General features: G+C 39.1%; 1 protein-coding gene across 1 annotated transcript in view; it reads right to left on the bottom strand.

Annotated features, from left to right (window-relative positions):
• Positions 1-212: 212 nt before the first annotated feature.
• The window catches only part of LMNB1 (lamin B1), a 53,268-nt gene continuing 33,328 nt past the window's right edge, over positions 213-20,152 (bottom strand). Inside the window, exons 6-11 of the mRNA XM_006073358.4 lie at positions 16,667-16,887; positions 15,401-15,626; positions 13,562-13,666; positions 9,268-9,387; positions 3,698-3,805; positions 213-1,023 (exon numbers count right to left, since the gene is read on the bottom strand). Of these exons, the coding sequence (XP_006073420.3) occupies positions 982-1,023; positions 3,698-3,805; positions 9,268-9,387; positions 13,562-13,666; positions 15,401-15,626; positions 16,667-16,887 (822 nt within the window). The 3' untranslated portion in view covers positions 213-981. The remainder of the gene's footprint in view (positions 1,024-3,697; positions 3,806-9,267; positions 9,388-13,561; positions 13,667-15,400; positions 15,627-16,666; positions 16,888-20,152) is intronic.

Raw genomic sequence — 20,152 nt, 5'->3', positions numbered from 1 at the left:
AACTGGGCTCCAAAAAAATTAGCTATTATTATTGCTTTTATTATAAGTGCTATTATTAATGACAGCAGGGTACTGAAAACAGGGGAGACCCCAAAAGAGTCTGTGTGTTTATCTTCCCATTATCAGAGCCTTAAAGAAAAACCTAGTTCAAACAAGAGGCCAAATTATTTTTATCCCCTCAAAATGTCTTTAAAGTTAAAACAGACAGCAGATTAATATTAAAAGCCTTTTATTGTTAATGTCACGTAAGAAATTTAAGCAAGTTACACTATCTTAAAAAACACAACTAATGCGTTTTAGGAGAAACCCTTCCCTTCCCTCTCCTCCCCCTCCCCCCATTCCCCTTGCGAATTAAGAATCTAAGAGAAGAAGTAACCATAAAACAAAGTTTTGTGGAATCCTTCATCCAGAGTGCTTACATGATGATTAGGTTATATTGCCTTCTTACAAAATTTCTCTTTTCTAGTTAAAAAAAATTTTTGTAGCCTTGATTGTTTATTACAAAAAAATTCAGTACAAAAGTTCAATATATTGAAAAATGCCTTTCCCCTCCCTCACAGCACCGTTATATATAGCAGAGGATAATCAAGAGCAGATTGCTAATCTAGATGGAGCAATCTTCAAATTAAACCCAGACACACAGTGGTTTATTTACCCTCCCCCTCCACCTCCTAAGAACTTTAAAAAAAAAAAAAAAAAAAAACACACATACAAAAAAATGTCAAAAAATTTGAGGGAACCTTTCCAAACAGTACAGTTAATTCAGTGTCAATAATTCACATCTTGCAACAAAGTGTATGGATATGATTTCTTTTACAAAACTTTCAGTGTCAAAAAAGGAAATTAAGGCCATCAGATTCGCAGCTTAAAAATTCACATAAAGGAATATAAAAATATTCTGTGCTTCTGAGAAGGCTCTGCACTGCATGTAGGTAAGGATTACCATACTTCTTTATTCTGAGGAAGACAGTTGACTTGAGTTTACATAATTGCACAGCTTCTGTTGGAACCTCTTGGGGCTCCCTGGTGAGGAAACAGAAAGAAAACTCTTAGCGCTAAGACAATGGATCACAGTATTTTAAAATAAGGAAGAGATACTACAAATTCATTATCACTTACCTCCAAATGGATCTTTATTATTTATTACTTCTCACCCTTTCTAACCTTCTCTTATGGACTGCCCCCTAGGATACTGAAACAAACTCCAAAACACTGATTCTCAACTCTAGCTGCATGTACAAATCCTGAGGAGCTTTAAAAAAAAAAAAAAGCTGATCTAGGCCTCTAGATTAATTGAGAATTTCTCACTTACCTGGGGAATAGTATCTATTTATAAGTCATGTTAAAATTCCCTAAGTAGTTCTAATATTCAGCTGAAGCTGAAAACCACTGTTCAATAACATCCTTTTGTAATTTGGTAAACAAGAAATCAGTAGACAGGATTTCTGAACACAAAGAATACGGCTGGCTGGACCCTCAGCTTTCAGATCCTGAAGCATCTGCACTGGGTTGATCTTCAAATGAGAAGTCAAAATGGCTCCATCTACCCATTTCTTTCTCACTCACTAATTCCTTAAAATCTCACAACATGACTGACTCACCACTTGACTGAACAGAAACTGGTTTCTTGAAGGTCAAACAAAAAGACTTCAAATCAACCCAAAAGGCCACTGGACTCTTTCTCTAACGTGAAGTGAAAATAGCTGATCCGTCCTTCCATCTTCCTTCTTTTGAACCTCGATATCATTATTTCTTCTGATCACAGAAGCTAAAAAACCTTGCACATCTTTCTTTTTCCTTCTTGCCCTCAAGTTAGTCACTATGCCTTAATGACATATCCCCTGTGATGAATTAAAAATCCTCATAAATTCACTGCCATTCCTCCCATTTGAGATACCCAGGGTTTACCGCTCCCCCGCCCCTGCCCTGGAACTGGAGCTGGCCTATGACTTTCTCTGACTGAGAGAATATGGGCTTTTAAGAAATCTAGTGCTCTCTGTTTTTACTTTCTTGGAAACCAGCTGCCATGTTGTAAAGAAGGCTGGGTTAAACCACCAAATGATGAGAAACTGCCTGGAAAGAGACATGAAGAGCATTCCTGCCCCAGCCAAGCTTCCAGCTGAATGCAACTGCATGACTCACTTCACTCTCCATTGTGTGAATCAAAAAAATGCCCAGTTAAGCCCAGTCATAGGAATTAAGAAATCACTGTTTTAACCCACTGAGTTTTAAGGTGGTTTCTTAATGTAGCAACAACAGATAATCTAAACCCCCATAGAACAGCACTGTGTGTGTGTGTTAGTCACTCAGCTGTGTCTGACTCTTTCTGACCCCATTGACTGTAACTCGTCAGGTTCCTCCATCCATGGAATTCTCCAGGCAAGAATACTGGAATGGGCTGCCATTCCCTTCTCCAGAAGAGCTTCCCGAGCCAGGGATCGAACCCAGGTCTCCTACATTTCGGGGTAGAGTCTTTACTGTCTGAGCCACCAGGGAAGCCCAGAACACCACTGTCTGACTTTTCATACTCAAATAACTGCCTATCCTTCAAAATACTGGACAGAACCTATTTTCCAGAGATCTTCTCAATTGTTCTGGTGGCTTAAAGAGCCTTCTCCAGCATTTGACCTGCTGTAACTCAAGCTCTGAACCCCTAGTCTCTTATATTATTCTACTACCAGTCATTATAATGCTTCCCATAAGGGCAGGAAATGGATCTCGTGTCTGTTTCTTGTTAAAGCCGAGGATAAAATACCTGTTCTTAACACATTACTCACCAGAGATGTATTAATACTATACACCTTAGTTTCTACAACCTCCAGACCCCCAGGGCAATAATGTGCTAAATATTCCTCCAAAATGTATAAGGAAGTATCCAGGCCAAAAATCCATCCTACCGTAGCCTACCTCAAGTGGTTCTCACTCTAGAGAGCAAGCTCCTAACTCCTGACTCTGGAGGCTGAATACATAAGAAGATGTTTATTTGGAGCAGGACTGGGGCTAATTAAGGCAAATGAACAGATTTAGAAATCTAGAGACATGGTGAAGTCTTATAAGGATAAGAGTATGAATTTTGATTAATGATCAGACTTGAACAGCTTGAGAATATAAACTGAAGGCTTATTACTTATTAATAATTCCAATTTAATTAATTAAAATCAAATTTGGAGTTCCTTTATTTCAAGGGCTCTCAAAAGTCCAAGCATCAGCTAAAATCTAGCTTGCAATTAAATGATTAAAAACTTAAGACAGCAAGAATTTTGCTTCACATCGAAATTGAATATTACTCTTTTTTTAAAGTTTATATGTAGATACCTACTCTAACTTAGTCATCTAAACTCAAAGAACCCTTCAATAAATAATTCTGAGCATGCATTCCAATCCATATATACTTATGTGGTACACATGTCCTGCTATAACATATGACATACATTATAAAACAAAAGACAAAACTGAAATTCAATATGAGAAACAATTTTTTAAAAAGAAGGGCTAACATTTTCTTCCAGTACTCAAACATACTGTATCTTGAATATCCCCTGAGGAAAAACAAACCCCACTTGGTAGATCACTGATTTGGTTCATCAAGTAATAGGGGAAAAGGAAAAAAAAAAAAAAAATCGAGCCCTACTATTGGTTTTTGGTCTTCATGTAACTATGTTAATAAAATTTAAAAAGAACTATATTGAAGTAATACCTGCTGGTGGAAAAGTTCCTCCTCAACAGCCACTTCGGCTGCTTCTTCCTCCTCCTCTTCCTCTTCGGGTATGGTTGTTTTGAAGACTGTACTTCTCTGAGCAACCTCCTAAACAAGAGTTTGATTTTAAGTTAAAACACTATACTTAAAACCACAAAGTCTGTGGGAGGACATCCTTTCTTTGCATAAATTTAAGAAACTGTATTCCTACATCAGGGACTTTTTTTAAAGTGGTTCATCAGTAGTACTTCAACTACTAAACAAGAATTTTTGCATAATTAGTAGCAGTTCTTAGATCTTCAATATTCCTTGCAGGGAAGCTACTGGGATCCAATTTGAAATACCCACTGAGAAGTTTCCACTGCTTTTTATCCCATTCTGTTACTAAGAATTCTGTAAATGATTTGGCACACTAAATTCTTTATAATACTCAACATGAATCCCGCTTAAAGATCGTGGCTCCTAGAAAAGAGAGGGTACTAAATAAATGCTGAATAAAATAAAGTCAGAGGCCAACTGCTGTGCTCTCAGGGATCCTGGTAGCAAGAAGACCTCCTGAGACTGAAAAGGACACGCTTTCATCCCTTCAGCAACTAGTTCCTCTTAAAAGAAATGGAATCAAGACACAGGAACAGTATTTATTCATAACATGCTAGTGAAGTCCCAATGAACTCTGCACAAAAAAACTGATTTGTCATTCACTGGTGTAACAGAAAGTAGGAGCAAATACAGACGACTTTGCTGTAGAGAATGCTGACTTGCACAAATGCAGCAGCGTTTTTGTTTAAGCACAAGGCTAACCTGATGATCTAGCAGCAAGTAAATGTGTCCTAGAGTGCTACAGAGCTTCTAATTTTACTCTGTATTGTGTCTTAAGGTCACTCAAGAAAGGTAAGTCCAGATGAAGATGCGAAAATCATGTGAGTAAAAGCTTATCTGAAACTTAAAACATGGACCAACTAGTTTAAACTGGGAAAGGAAGAAAATCAGAGAACAGTGTCAGAAACATGAGACTTCAATTTAAAGTATATCCATGGATATAGTTTATAAATGAAGCTGAGGTAGCACAGTAATGTTTTGTATAGACTTTAGATTTTTGCTGCATGGCCAAGGAAGATGGACCATTTTGAGTCTCAATTAGCCAGAAACTTCTATTCTGTGAGATCAGTCTGTGTCAGATTGCTTAAACCAAATGAGTACTAATAAAAAAGCATGTGAATCCTTAGATCAGTTACAGCTCTTTGAACTAAGATATACACTGAGGTATGGTGGCACACAAAACAGAAAAAGGACTAAAAGTTTTCCGAGTATCTAGCTTCCCTCAAGTCATCTTAAAATAAGACAAGTCAAACAAAATCGGTTACAGAATTCTCAGACTTCCTGGTTGTCCATCAGTTGAGAATCTGCCTGCCAGTGCAGGGGACACAAGTTCAATCCCTTGTCTGGGAAGACTCCACAGGCCTTGGGGCAACTAGGCCCGTGCACCACAGCCCCTGAGTCTGTGCCCTAGAACCCGTGCTCTGCAACAAAAGGAGCCACTGCCATGAGAAGCCCATGCACCACAGCTAGAGAAGCCCCTGCAGCCGCAACCAGAGAAAACCCACGCGCAGCATGAAGACTCGCACAGCTGGAAGCCAAGAAGGAAGGCTTTTAAAAAAAAGATGGTTTAAAAAAAAAAGTGTTACAGAATTCTCACATTTCAGCTTCTAGCAGCTCATGACAATGTACACATCCCATATGGAAACACTGGCTCTTAGAGCTTGTGATAAAACACCAGACTATGAGCCTCAAATGAGAAGCTTAGAAAATAGCAATTTGCCCAACTTCATTAATTATGAATTACTTCAGCATAACTGCCTTTAATTTAAGCCTGCTGTTAAGCACTTTTCATTTGACAACATTTAAAAACCAATTAATCTAATGCAGAAAGCCTGTATGGAATATAAGCGAGCTAAATGTCTACAGATTTCAATAAAAAAATAATAAAATTCAGAATCAAAACTTGTTGGGAGGTTTAGGCCCAAAAAGGTACTAAAGATAAATGTCTTTACCAAAAAAATTTCTCTTAGAAGGACACCGAACCGTATCAGTGATCTGAAAGGCACACACAGATGGTTTGCTTCTCTATCAACATGTCATGGGGCTGTCCAGATAAAGCCTGGGTACATACAGGTACACCATCTACCCAGCAGTGCAGCAGGGCTAGCTCCCATGCTGTCTCTCCAACTCCGCACTCAGTCATGCCATGTGGGTAGCCTGGAATCACCAGTGTGAGTATTCACACCACAGAAACCAGCAATTACCACAAATCAAGGTGGTTTTTATTGATGAAGGAGCTGGCTGTTAAACTATGGGGTCTCAGGACACACAAGTAGTATCTACATGTACAAAAGTTTCAGGGACGCCTGTATTTTAGAGGTACAGAGAGACCGCTTTATTATTTTCCTCATTAAAAAAAAAATAATAATCATCCATGTTTTCTGTGGTGACACTTACTGCTTTTAACCCCCCAGCATTCCACCCCACTCATTTCTCATTAAGAATGCACAGTTTTACCTGGGCACCCTCTCTCACATGGAGATGTGACGTGTGTGTCACAAGGAGCCGAGTGTGATCTAGCCGTGGAGGTGGAGGATGGCTCAAGCTCAAATTCTGTCCTCCCAACTCCAGGAACTAGCTAAGAGATGGGCATATGACCCAGGCTGGTAAAACAAGAGCGAAGCCCAGGCGAGGACCTGACTGGGACCATGCTCCTGCCCACAAGAAGTCAATCTGGAATGATGGCACCTCCAGCCAGCAGCTGTCTTGCATCCATGAGGGAGACACTCAGGAAAGAGACTGCAGAAAGATCCCAGGAAACAGACCTCAGAAAGATCCCAGGAAACAGACCGCAGAAAGATCCCAGGAAACAGACTGCAGAAAGATCCCTGGGGACGCTGGGTGAGCCAGTGGATCAAGTCCACTCTCCCTGGATTGTTGTATTGTGAGCTCACATATCCCCATTACTTTAAAGCCAGTTTAATTGGGTTTCCTGATACCTCCAATGCCTCAGCAAGAAAACATGCATTGAAAAATTAAGTTGACTCAATAAGTCAGTTACCTACAGTGTTATAGAAAAATGGTCTTTACAGGTGGTAATTATGAATTATGATAAATACAGTCTGGAACCTACTAATGAACATGGCCTTACAGAATGAAATATATAAATGCCAAAAGTACTTGTCTGACAATCACAGAAATAAGAACCATATTCATAATACTTTGCTCATTTCTGACAGAAGTCACTTTACAGAGTCTAGCAAGCAGAAGACAGAAGTTTGTTAAAAGAACAGGCAAACAAACTCAACAATCTAATATTCAGTGGTTTGGATTATGAAGGGAAACCTAAGCTTCAGTCAGCTATATTGATACATCATCAGTAACACTACCTCTAGACATATCCCATGTCATGGAATCTACTTTGTTCACTTGTCCTTGAACCTATTTTGTGGGCTTTTAAACCTCCTGCATCCCGAATTATCTTCCTATAAGATCGTTTCTAAGTTGGAACATGTTTTCACACACAAAAAAGATGGGACTAGATTCCATGGCTCATAAAAAACCTATTTTATCTACCATGGCCCCTTATTAACAGCACTTTTCAATCTGTGTGAATCGTCACTCATAACATTTTGAAAAACACATGCGCTCCTCCAGTTTCAGACCTTGGAGAAACTACCAATTTAGAAGCTGCAGTAATTTCAGCACTCGGGCAGCACCAGCTACAGCTGGGAAGAGTTCCAAAGTGCTAAAGGCAAGAAGTAAGCAGGGCTCCATGCTGAGAAGAGGAGGAAGATTCGGTTCCTTGAAGTTTGTCAATTACTGAAGGCATTTTTAAACACCCTCCAACCCTGAGACGGAGAAGGCAATGGCACCCCACTTCAGTACTCTTGCCTGGAAAATCCCATGGACGGAGGAGCCTGGGAGGCTGCAGTCCATGGGATCGCGAAGAGTCAGACACAACAGAGCGACTTCACTTTTCACTTTCATGCATTGGAGAAGGAAATGGCAACCCACTCCAGTGTTCTTGCCTGGAGAATCCTAGGGACGGGGGAGCCTGGTGGGCTGCCGTCTATGGGGTCGCACAGAGTCGGACACGACTGAATCGACTTAGCAGCAGTAGCAGCAACCCTGAGAACCTAGGAGGTATTTGGAGGTGAACTGTACTGAGGTCTACAGTGAAAAAAAATCAGATGCCCTTTCATTTTCAGCCTCAGTCTGAGATCAAGGGCATTCTTCTTTCAGCAGAGAGTGAGTTCAGTTCCATATGAAGAGAGGTCTAAACACCAGCAGATGCTTACAGTGAAGGATGGGTGGGAAGATGGCTGGGAATAAGGCGCCTCATATGCAAACACCTCAGAACCCATCGTGAATGCAGTTAATAACTTTATTTCTCTGTACTTAAGTGAAGGTCTATGCTTGATTTTTCTAAAATTTTATCTAGTAAATTCTTACTGAATATGTGCCAGGAAAACTCAGAACAGCTCCTTGTCCCTGTGTGCTTATTACTCTAGTGAGACAAGACAACCTGACAAGCAAGGCAAGGTCTGTCACCTGGCACAATGGGAGCAGGAAGAACTCCTGACCTGTAACCATGCCTGCCTTTGCAGACACTGTGATCTCTTAGTATGTGTGTGTGGCTGGGGGAACTTGGAGGCGTCTTATGTGACAATAGGGGTAGCTTAGGTTCTTTGACAAGAATTCTATGACTGATATGTTAAACATACACATCAAGCAAAGGTACACTCCTCAATCTTTAAACTCAGTTTCACAAGCATGCGGAAAGCTAGTAACAAGGTTAATAATATAAGCATTTACCAGAGGCCAGATACTATTCTGAGCACTTCCCAAGGACTGTTTCATTTATATTACTCTTATTATATTATCATCTCATTTATCGTAATCACTTTGTTATTACCATCTTCACTTTAAAATGATAAAACTAAGAGAGCTGAAGGAACTCACCTAAAGTCACAAGGTCACTGGGCAGTGGAGACAGAAACTGAAAATAGACTGAATTCTGGAATCTGTGCTAACAATCAAAACTACGACAAACTCATATTTCATTCCTAAAATCTAAAACCTGCAGTTAGCTTTACTTTGACTGACTCAGCAGCCTTGGTCTGATTTAAGCAATCAGTTACTTCACATTTGATTTCATCCTTGAAAAGAAATCACACTTGCATGATGAACTCTCAAATGAAACTGACACCGTGGTGGGGACACAGATAACAGACTTTTGGTTGCCAAGGGGGAGGGGTTTGGGGGAGGGATGGAATGGGAGGTTGGGGTTAGCAGAAGTACGCTTTTACATATTGAATGGATAAATAAGGCCCTACTTTATAATAGCACAGAGAAACAATACATTCAATATCCTATGATAAACTATAACAGAAAAGAATATTTTTTACAAATATACATATGTGTATAACTGAATGACTTTGTTGTACAGCAATAATTAACACAACACTATAAATCAACTATACTTCAATTAAAAAAAAAAAAATGACACTGGTGAAACCGATACGTACTTCTCCCTGAGAGTTTTTCAATATGACCTTCACATCTTCGCCAGTGCCCCAAGAGTTCTGGTTCTTCCAGATGAGGTCGGTGGGAGGGCTGGCTGTGACACCGGCATTCGCAGCCCAGATCTGGGAAAGAGAAAGGAAATCAAGTCAGTCTACACACAGCCCTGCTCGCCCACGTGCCGATAACATAACGATGAGACTTTTTAACATCTTGTAAGAGGAGTGATTCTAGAATTTCCAGGACTATGACCTAGCTTCAGCCTTGCTATATTAACCAGCTATGTTTCCAAGAGCCACAGAGATCATCCAGACCTCAGCTTCCCCATCTAATAAGTAAAAATGCTGCTACAAGGACTAGATTCATATCCTAGCTCTCCTAACATGTCAGCTCACCTTGATCAAGCTACCTTACTTTTACCCTCCAATGGGACAGAAATGGTACTGTTAATACATGGGACTACTGTGAAGGAAAATGATGACCCACAAAGAGGAGCTAAAGCTGAAACCCCAATACTTTGGCCACCTGATGCGAAGAGCTGACTCATTTGAAAAGACCCTGATGCTGGGAAAGATTGAGGGCAGGAGGAGAAGGGGACGACGGATGATGAGATGGTTGGATGGCATCACCAACTCAATGGACATGGGTTTGGGTAGACTCTGGGAGTTGGTGATGGACAGGGAGGCCTGGTCTGCTGCGGTTCATGGGGTCACAAAGAATCACACATGACTGAGCAACTGAACTGATAAAGAGGAGATGGCTGACTCAATGAATTTAAGCTCTCACTGCCAGCACTCTATTATTCTACGGGTCTTATGAGCCATCCTTCCATGTAGAGCCTTCTGCCCTGCTCCAGTGGGATCCCCTAGCTGCCTACAGCAGGAACTGAGGAGATGACTAACTTCTCTAGAAATCTCTGCAGCAGACAGCCTATCTAGAATACTGTAATGGAAAGTGGTATATACCCAACTAGGGACAGCGTCATAATATCCCAGAATGTCTGAGACTGAATTCCAAAAAGAAGTCAGGAAACAGAAAATCACTCATTATTCAATGGAAAACATGACTGCTATTGAAACAGACAAAACAAACAAAAGAAATATTTCCCTTTTCCTAAACAAGGAAATTCCGCAATATTTTAATGTATTTACTGGCAGAAGAGTACTGGTAGAATAGAGAAAACCTGAAAGTTAGAAAACCTGGGTTTGAATTATGGACATATGTGTGTGATATGTGATGTGATAGTCCCTCAATCATGTCTGACTCTTTGCGACCCCATGGATTGTAGCCTGCCAGGCTCCTCTGTCCATGGAATTCTCCAGGCAAGAATACTGGAGTAGGTAGCCATTGCCTTCTCCAGGGGATCTTTCGACCCAGGGATCAAACCCAGGTCTCCTATGTCTCCTGCACTGCAGGCAGATTCTTTACCAGTGAGCATAACACTACACCTCTACAAACCTCTATGTCCTCTCCTGTAGGGACACTATGACCAGTCCTGATCTTTCCAAAAGACCATATGAAGACAGATAGCAAAGTTTTGTACTCCATACATTGTTTAGGAGCATAAAGGGCCATACAATGGCAAAATGAAGACTGGAGATGATATAAGCTGGTATCTTTTTAAATGGGGAGAAAACTTTATCAATTACTAATTAGGAGAAACCCCTTTCCTCTTAAGCTCCTTTGAAGCTTCCAAATCTTCCAACAGCTTTATAAATGGAAAAGGGCAGAGAGCAAATATACTAGGATAAAACTGAAAAAAAAGAACTGGATCCAGGCTGACCTTCGGGTTTTGCGGAATATTAATCTAACCTCAAGCTATACTTTTCACTATTCCATATGGAATCATACACTTGATTTAGTGTTAATAATAACACATCAGTAACCTTACTGGGTAATTTAACCTAAAACTAATATGTCCTAGAGCTGTACTGTTCAACATGGTAGTCATATGAAGCTTGTGAGCACTTGAAACATGGCTAGTAAGTATAAAGATTTAGTTAAAAAAAAAAAGTAAAATATCTAGTAATTTTTTCTATTGATCATGATATAATAATGAATTGGTGAAATGATAATATTTTAGATACACTGAGTTAAATAAAAGATAGTTCTAAAATTAATTTCACCTTTCTTTTTCACTTGTTTTAAATGTGGCTACATGGAAATTTCAAATTACATATGTAGTTCCCTTACTTCGGGTCTAGAGTTTTAAACTGATCTTTGCTATTGCCTTGTCTTGTACAATTTTACAGGAAGATTACTTATCACTACCATGTTCCACAGAGCTTCTTAACACATTTAATGCCAGTTAACAAATGAAAAAAAAAAGTATTACTTTTTTATGTGAAAACTGATTTATCCCCTAGATCCACAGAATATATATATATATCTATTTAGTCACTGAGGAACTACATTCAGTGGAAAAAGCAGATGACTGGCCTAACAGTTTTATACTACTTTAAAGAGATAAACAGCATACTCAAATCTGAAAATTCTGAATTAAAATGTCAGATTCTTTCCAACACATTATGCAGCTTCCACATGACACACAATAGGACTGAGCAATTTTGTCTCACTATAATAATCACAGAAGAGAAGAAAAGACAGTGTGGTGAGAGTATGTTCCCATTTTCACCAATTATTACAAAATTAGCATCTGATATTTTCATAATGTGGTGGCAAGTTCTATGAATACATTTTTTTAAAGAGAAGTTCTAACCTATTTGAGGCTTTGACATTCAACACTAAGTAAGGTTTGCATCAATCATAAAATATCAAACATTTAATATTTTTTAAAAAGAACTGATAAAAGGACAGCCACTTCAACATTCTTTACAGATGAAAACAGTGACTTCTTTAAAATCTGTATCAAACTTAACATATTTTGTTTGCTAAGCCTCCTTACTGAGTAAAAACAAAGGAATTGTGTGTTTGCTCAAGGGAAAATATTTCTCTAAAAAGTGAGTCGGTAATACTTAGTAATGATTACATATGTGCAACTGCAGAACACAACCACAAAGCACCATTTAGAATTCAAAGCAGAGTCAGAAGGGCACGAAGCCCGTCGCCCTCTAAATCTTGACAGCTTAGATATCTGAAAGACCACACTGATCTTGCTAAAATATTATGTCTAGAGAATGATACTTTACAACATTACCTATCACCTAGCTGTGTTCAGTCGCTAAGTGGTGTCCAACTCTTTGTGACCCTGTGAACTGCAGCATGCCAAGCTTCCTGTCCTTCACTATCTCCTGGAGTTTGCTCAAACTCATATCCACTGAGTCAGTGATGTCATCCAACCATCTCATCCTCTGTTGCCCCCTTCTCCTCTTGCCCTCAATCTTTCCCAACATCAGAGTCTTTTCCAATGAGTCCACTCTTCTTTGGTGCTAAAGTGCCAAAGTATTGGAGCTTCAGCTTCAGCACCAGACCTTCCAATGAATATTCAGGGTTGATTTCCTTTGGGATTGACTGGTTTGATCTCCTTGGAGTCTCCAAGTGACTCTCAAGAATCTTCTCCAACACCACAGTTTGATAGCATCAATTCCTCAGCGTTCAGCCTCCTTTATGATCCAACTCTCACATCCATACATGACAATGGAAAAACCATAGCTTTGACTAAACAGACCTTTGTGGGCAAAGTGAAGTCTCTGCTTTTTAGTACACTGTCTAGGTTTGACATAGCTCTTCTTCCAAGGAGCAAGCATCTTTTAATTTCATGGCTGCAGTCACCATCCGCACTGATCTTGGAGCCCTAGTAACTTTTGTTAAAACAAGTCCCTACCCCAACCTCAGAGATGGTAACTAAGAGTGAGGTAGACACCACCAGTCTAGACACCAAAACACTATCCAGATGATGCTGATCCCCACCTAAGGCTAAAGACTGCTGTTTTAAGGCATAGCTCAGCATTAATAGATCACCTCCTAACAGTTCTTTATGCCAAGTAGTATCTCCTGCATTACACTGGGCTACCAGGGAACACTCAAGAGGCAACTGGTTTTTTTTGTTTTGTTTTTCTTTCGTGGGGAGACAAGCAGGGAGGGGTGGGGGAAATCGGCTGTTAATATCTACTGGAGTAGATAAAACTATTTCAGAGGCCAATTCTTTCACTTTTAACAGTCAATTACCATCTCAAAAACACAGAATTTTTTAAATCTTTGGTAGCACTTGTAATTCCCGAATAATATCAAGAACGTTTTAATGCCCATATCTAAAATGTTTCTTTAAGCCAAAATGGTTTGAATTACTTTAATTATTGGTTAAGATAATGAAATTAAATGATGACTAAATTAACTTACTGTAACAGTCTGGCCTGCCTTCAGCACATATCTTGAGGTATATTTGTAACTCACTGATGTGTCTCCAATTTTTCTGATCATCTCCCAGCCTCCCATTGGTTGGTCCTATTGAAAAAAAAAAAAAATCAAGGTCACTTCAAATATACAAAAAGTTAGGGAATAATCAAATAAATCAATCCATAGGCAGTTAAACTAAGACAACTTTATGACTGTCTTCCCATGGTTCCTATTTTCCCTACTATAAAAAGAAAACATGGTTTTGTCTTTCAGTAAAACAGAAACTTTGACAATGCTGCAATCTTAATTATTAAGGTGTGTGACTTAAAGAGGGCAAAACTGGAAGAAAAGAGATGTAAACCAAACTAAATGCTCATATTCAATGCTAGATTAGGTGCTTAATTTAAATTTACAACATCATCTCGCTGAATAACTACCATTTCACACATCGAATTTTTGACCGCCATAAGCTTTTATTTATTATTTTTAAAAATCACTTATTTATTTGGCTGTGCTGGATGTTAGTTGCATGCAGGATCTTTAGTTGTGGCATGTGAGCTATTAGATGTAGCATATGGGATCTAGTTCCTTGATGGGGGATTGAACCTGGGTCCCCTGCATTGGGAACACAGAGTCTTAGCCACTGGACCACCAGGGAAGTCCCTGCCATAAGCTTTTAAAATATAGACACATAAAGCCTAGAAAGAGAAGGAAGAAAACACACCCTTTTTCTTCCACATCTGTACCACTTGTGCCCATATTTAACACTTATTTTAAAGCATAAGAGGCTCAAAAAGGGTTAATAACATAATGAGCCAGTCCCAAGCACTGGCTTTCAATGTTAGCCCGTAGGCTGCCCCGAGCTGCCTGACTCCTAAGGAGCAGTTCAGGGTATTAAAGCAATTAGCTGCACTAATTTATTTATATCCATCTCTTACTCAAAGACAGGAATAAACGAGGCTGAGAGCCAGCTCCAGAACAGCTCCAAAAAGGGCGGCGATGACTCTTGTAACACAGCCAAACTACTACAACGGAGCAGCAGAGGCTCCCCTGTCCTTCAGTTTCTCAAGTCGTGACTGAGAGGGCCTAGAGCCTGTGCTGCTCTGTATCAGAACCACTAAAGCTCCTTTGCCCATCCAAAGGATTTATTCATCCACATGCAAGACAGTTTTAATAGCTTTGAGGAGAAAAGAAGTGATTTTACAGACATTTTACAAATCCTGAATGTGCTTCTGAAAGTGCAATCCATTCCACTGTACCTGCCTCTGGTATCATCTGACAACCCTTCACAACCCCAGCTCAAAAGTTCAGGATTCCCTGCTATGAATATTTTATGTTTACTTTTAAATAATTTCAAGATTGGGCTTCATACTATTCCTAGTGCATATTAAATCAACAGTGTTCATTCATTTATTTACAGAGAAAAACACTCCTAACATGTGTCAGAGCCTGGGCTCATATTTCCTTCCTTTCATAAAGCTAACAGCTGTGAAAGAATACCAACGCAATCTATCTTCTTCACAGTTCTGGCTAGGACAGGGAATATTAGTAATTCATCCTTAGGAAGGCACGGTGGCAAAATGACCGGGTAAGAAAAAAACCCCTGGCTCTCTAAAGAGGAGCTAATGAATAAAAGTTTTAAACCACTAAGTGCACCATCCCTCTTCCTTTTCCTATTCAAGTTTATGCTACACTTCATGAATTTGGGTTAAAAAGGAGAGGGAAACTCTTATTTCATGAAGATGACTGAATCCAAATAAAGGCTGAGGAGTTATTACAATTGCAAGTCATACCCCCAATTAGCAAAGCTTCTCTGGACAAAAAGGGGGTCTGTGTTTTCACCTGTTCCGAAGTGTTCTTCAAGCGGATAAATTTTCCATCAACATCTATCTCTTCAATGCAGACATTCCCAGTGGCTGAGGCAGAATGGGAGATGCTGACACTGCTGCTGGCCTCAGATTCTTCCACGTCCACTCTCTTCCGCTTTCCTCTGGTGGTACGCACGCTGCGACTCGAGGACGCGCGTGACACTGTTACACGGGAAGAAGGGCTTGGAGAGAGCTTCAATCTACATGCGAGAAATAAAACGTTCCAATTATGAAACACATATGCTCTTCCTATCTTAATGCACATGCATTACTAAAGCACAACATTAATGACGATCTGCAAAAGCCAACGTACATCTTAACAAAAAGAAACTTATTTGTGCTACAAAGTCCACTATCAACATTCTTTTTAAAAATTATTATCTGAATGTTTTAGCTAAGAAAAGACCACAATCATAATGCACAAAGTTTGGAAAACTGGGAGAGGGGGTGGTGAGAGGTTGGGGGGAACAACTCATTTACCATCACCCCACCACAACCACTGTTACACTTAGTATACTTTCCGTAATTTTTTCAAACCTGCATTTTCTGTTTACAAAATTACAATCACAATGTATGCAATATTGAAATTAAATGTCTTTTTGTTCTAAGTGAGATACTTTCCCTTTGGAACTTTTTCTCAGAAAAGGTTTAAAAGGATTTATACACTAAGCAGATTTGAAAAGTACACAGTCTCTTTCAGCAAATCTGGTATTTTGCAGCATCCCTGCGTGTGTGCTCAGTCATGTCTGACTCTCTGCAACCCCATGGACTGCAGCCCGCCAAGATCCTCTGTCCATGGGATTTCCCAGGCAAGAATACTGGAGTGGGGTGCCATTTCCTACTCCAGGGGATCCTCCCAACCAAGGGGTTGAACCCATGTCTTCTGCAGCTCCTGCACTGGCAGTGGGATTCTTCACCACTGAGCCACCTGGAAGTCATTTTGCAGCATATTAAATTATCAAAACATTTAAAATCCCAAAGGAGAAATGGTATCCTTTCACAGTTCATCATTTAAAATAATAATACTAAGACTGCTTGTACATCTTCTGTTGTTGATGAAGAAGTAAGATCTATTACTACCTACCTCTACACCTAGATATTAAAAAAAAAGAGAGAGAGAAAATATTTAGAGTTGTCCTACTTGTTTTTTTTTTTAAAAAATCCTATTTACTTTTCTTCAAATAGAAAGGGTGGGGGCAAAAAGTAGACTATGAGGTAGAGTGACAAGCAAGTTACATACCTCTCTTCTTCACCTTCTAGGAGTTTCCTATAAGCACTAATTTCCATGTCCAGGGCTAACTTGACGTCGAGAAGTTGTTCATAATCGTTCAACTGTTGCTGCATCTGATCACGTATTTCCGCCATCTCTCTCTCTTTGTCAGACAGCATGCGGCGAGAGTTGTCTCTTTCTTTAGCAAGCAAGTCCTCCAACTCCTGAATCCTCTCCAAACATGCTCTAGACTGAAGATTCAAGGGAACACATTTACTTTCTAGGAACATTCCAACATTAGCACAACACTAGCACAGCTATTTTAAAACATTTCCTGACCTGGAACAAATCCAATCTCTTAACATCAGAATTCAAGAACATTTTTATTTTAAGAAATTAAAAAACAAAATTCCTCCAATACAAAATACAACTCTTAGGAAAGTTTTGTCTTATAAAAAGGCTAGGAAAAGACATTCATCTAATGTGTCATAAATATACATATAATTTTTGTTTGACCAAATGAAACAAAATTTTAAGCTGTAGTTTTAGTAAAACAGTCTGGCTCCCCTACAAACCATTCAGCTCAAAAGTATAAAGTAACAAAAACAAAGAATTAAAAGAAAACTCATTGACAAAAGAAACTGAGTATCTTAATTCAGAAACTTAAGAGATTCTAGTTACCACTTCAGAAATGGTGTGCTTTCCCACACTCTATCAGCATGCAAATACCATATGATATAGTATAGTCTGTAAATATTATTGTAAACATGGAAACCTCATATTTGGTATTAAAAAAAAAAACGAAAAATTACACCTCCTACACAAGAAGGTTCATCTTAGAAACCTTGTCGTTCACCAGGTAATCACTCATCTGCACGTCTCCAAAACAGAATTCATCTCCCTAACCTCAGAAAACGACCATGGTAATCAACTCCAAAAGACTTATATAGAGCTTAGGCCCTTAAATCACAAGTAGTATGCATCAAAGCAGGAGGGAAAGGGCACATACTGTGCAAAAGTGAAATCTGGAAGGCTAAAGATAAAAAGGATCTGTATTCCTTGCAGAAACATTACACTCTCGCTAGTGAATTTATTTCACACAGGGATATAGGTTAAATAATTTGAAACTGCTTTACATGTATACTGAAGCTGGACAAATAAGCAAACGGGATGGTAAAAACCAGGCTTCTTACTCTCAGAGAAAGAAGTTATAGGTAAGCAAGGAAGGAAGCCTAAAGTGAACCCAGTGGTACAGGGTTAGAGTCCCAGACATCTGTGTAAACGCGTGGTTACCTTAATATAAATACAAGTGGACAAAGAGACAATTACAGATAAGCATGTAAACACGGGTTAGCATATACGCATTTACCTAGCTCTGCCCACAGCAGGCCTAGCAACAATGACACCCCAATACCAATGAGCATACCCAGGGCCCAGAACTTGCTTTCTAGATACCACTCTCCAGTAAAAAGAACCAGAGCTCCCTAAAGAAACAGCTGATACCAGTGCTGAGATAGGGAAAATACACGATGAGCCTGGAGCATATTACAGAACCATAAAAAAAAGAAGTGCTCCAAAAAGCGGGGAACATGGTAACCAATCTGACAAAACTCCTCAAAGCCAAAGCTGGAACAATCTGAGCCAATAATCTAGTATCCACATATAATCCAAATTATAAAAAGATTTCCCTGAGTCCATACTGACAGAACCCAATGAATGAATAAATAAATACACAAATAGGGGAAGAAGAGATGAATCTTGACAAAAGCATTCCATTTAACAAAGGTAAATACTCTCTTCAGAATGTGACGCATAATTCCTGCTCTTTATCCTTGAAAGCAGGCTGGACTCGGTGACTTACTTCCTAAAAACAGAGTAGGGAAACACAAAAATAGTAACTTACAGTTGGGAAACCTGGCAAACGTCTTAGCCAATGATGAAGGTTATCACCATCAATGATGTGTGTATGTCACGTAATCCCTGATATGATGTAACAAGAAGGGCATTTAAAATCCGTATCTCCAGGCTAATCATAAGAAAAGCATCAGATAAACTTAAGATTGGGGGACAGCCTACAGGATACCTGGCCAGCTCTTCTTAAGACTGTCAAGGTCATGAAAAACAAAGAAAGTCTAAAAAGAACTGTCACTGACCAGAGGAGACCAGGGAGATCTGTGGTATCCTAAAACAGAAAAAGAACAGTAACAGAAAATCTGGTAAAATCCAAATAGTCTAGAGTCTAGATGACAATAATGTACCAATGGCAATGTCTCAGTTTTGACAAATGAACCACAGCCATCTAAGATGCTAACAAAGAAGGAAGACTGGGGGAGGGAGCTAAGGGAGCTGTGTGCACCAGCTTTCCAACTTCCCTACAAATTTACAATTATGCCAAAATAAAAATGTTATTTAAAAAATAACCAATGAATTAATTAAAATCCAGAGACATTCTATATCAGAAGCAAGCATTCATCTCAAGAGAGATGCTAAACAAAATCCTGCCTCAGAGAACTGTATTTGCAAAAAAAAAAAAAAAAAAAAGGCTATACATTGAGAAATCCATTTTTTCCCTTTCTCAGGGTTCTTATATTTTCTTTCCTCCAAAATAAAAAACAGTTAAGTGTAAAATGTATGTTCTTTGGGAATTTCCTGGCACCCCAGTGATTAGGACTCTGTGCTTCCACTGCAGGCGGCACAGGTTTGATCCTGGGTCAGGGAACAAAGCTTTCTCATGCAGCGCAGCCTAAAAATAAGCTAGGTAAAATGTCTCCTCTTCAATCAATCTCTTTATTTTTATGTATCAGGTGGGAAAGACAGATGGGCAACAATGTCTAATCTGAAGAGACATAAATCACCCAAGATTCAGAGAAAACGTTCAGCCTCCATCTGTAAAGGCCAAAATGTACTCTATTTGTCCATCTTAGATGTTACAGGGTTCTGTAAGAGGGAAAAATCAAAATCTAGGTATAAATAAGCTTTAAAGTTACTCTGAATCATTTTGTATTTTTAAACAGAAATATTTAAATGTAATTTAAATAGCTGCACTACACCTGCTTCGTAGTGAAATACAAAGAATACAACAGGAGAGACAGACCTAGATCCTTCTTCCTGATTCTGCCACTAAGTAACACACCTCACTAAACTGGTACCGTTAGGAAAACGAAGAGGTCCAACTAGACTATCTGTAAGATTCTGCCTCAAAACTCTAAATCTGTACTACTCAATTCTAATGGTGTCGGGTTCTCTTTGTTTTAAAATAAATAATTTTACCAGTTTGTTATAATCTAGCTCTGGCAGAAATTTCCAGAATATGGGTGTTAGAAAAACAAAAAATAAAGGTGCTTTCAAAGTGCCACTAAATTCTTCTGCAACTCAAACAGACCCTGACCAATTCAATAATTTGGCCAAAGTCAAAAATCTAAATAGAAATGAAAGAAAAGCTGTAAGCAATATATGAAATGCCTAATTACAAAACATAATACTGCTGCTATATTACGTAAAAATATTTTCTAAGTC

The sequence above is a fragment of the Bubalus bubalis genome, chromosome 9 (genome assembly GCF_019923935.1).
Source record: "Bubalus bubalis isolate 160015118507 breed Murrah chromosome 9, NDDB_SH_1, whole genome shotgun sequence".
Taxonomy (NCBI): Eukaryota; Metazoa; Chordata; class Mammalia; order Artiodactyla; family Bovidae; genus Bubalus; species Bubalus bubalis.
Note: the sequence above shows the minus strand (reverse complement) of the source record. Positions and strands in the feature narration are given on the sequence as shown.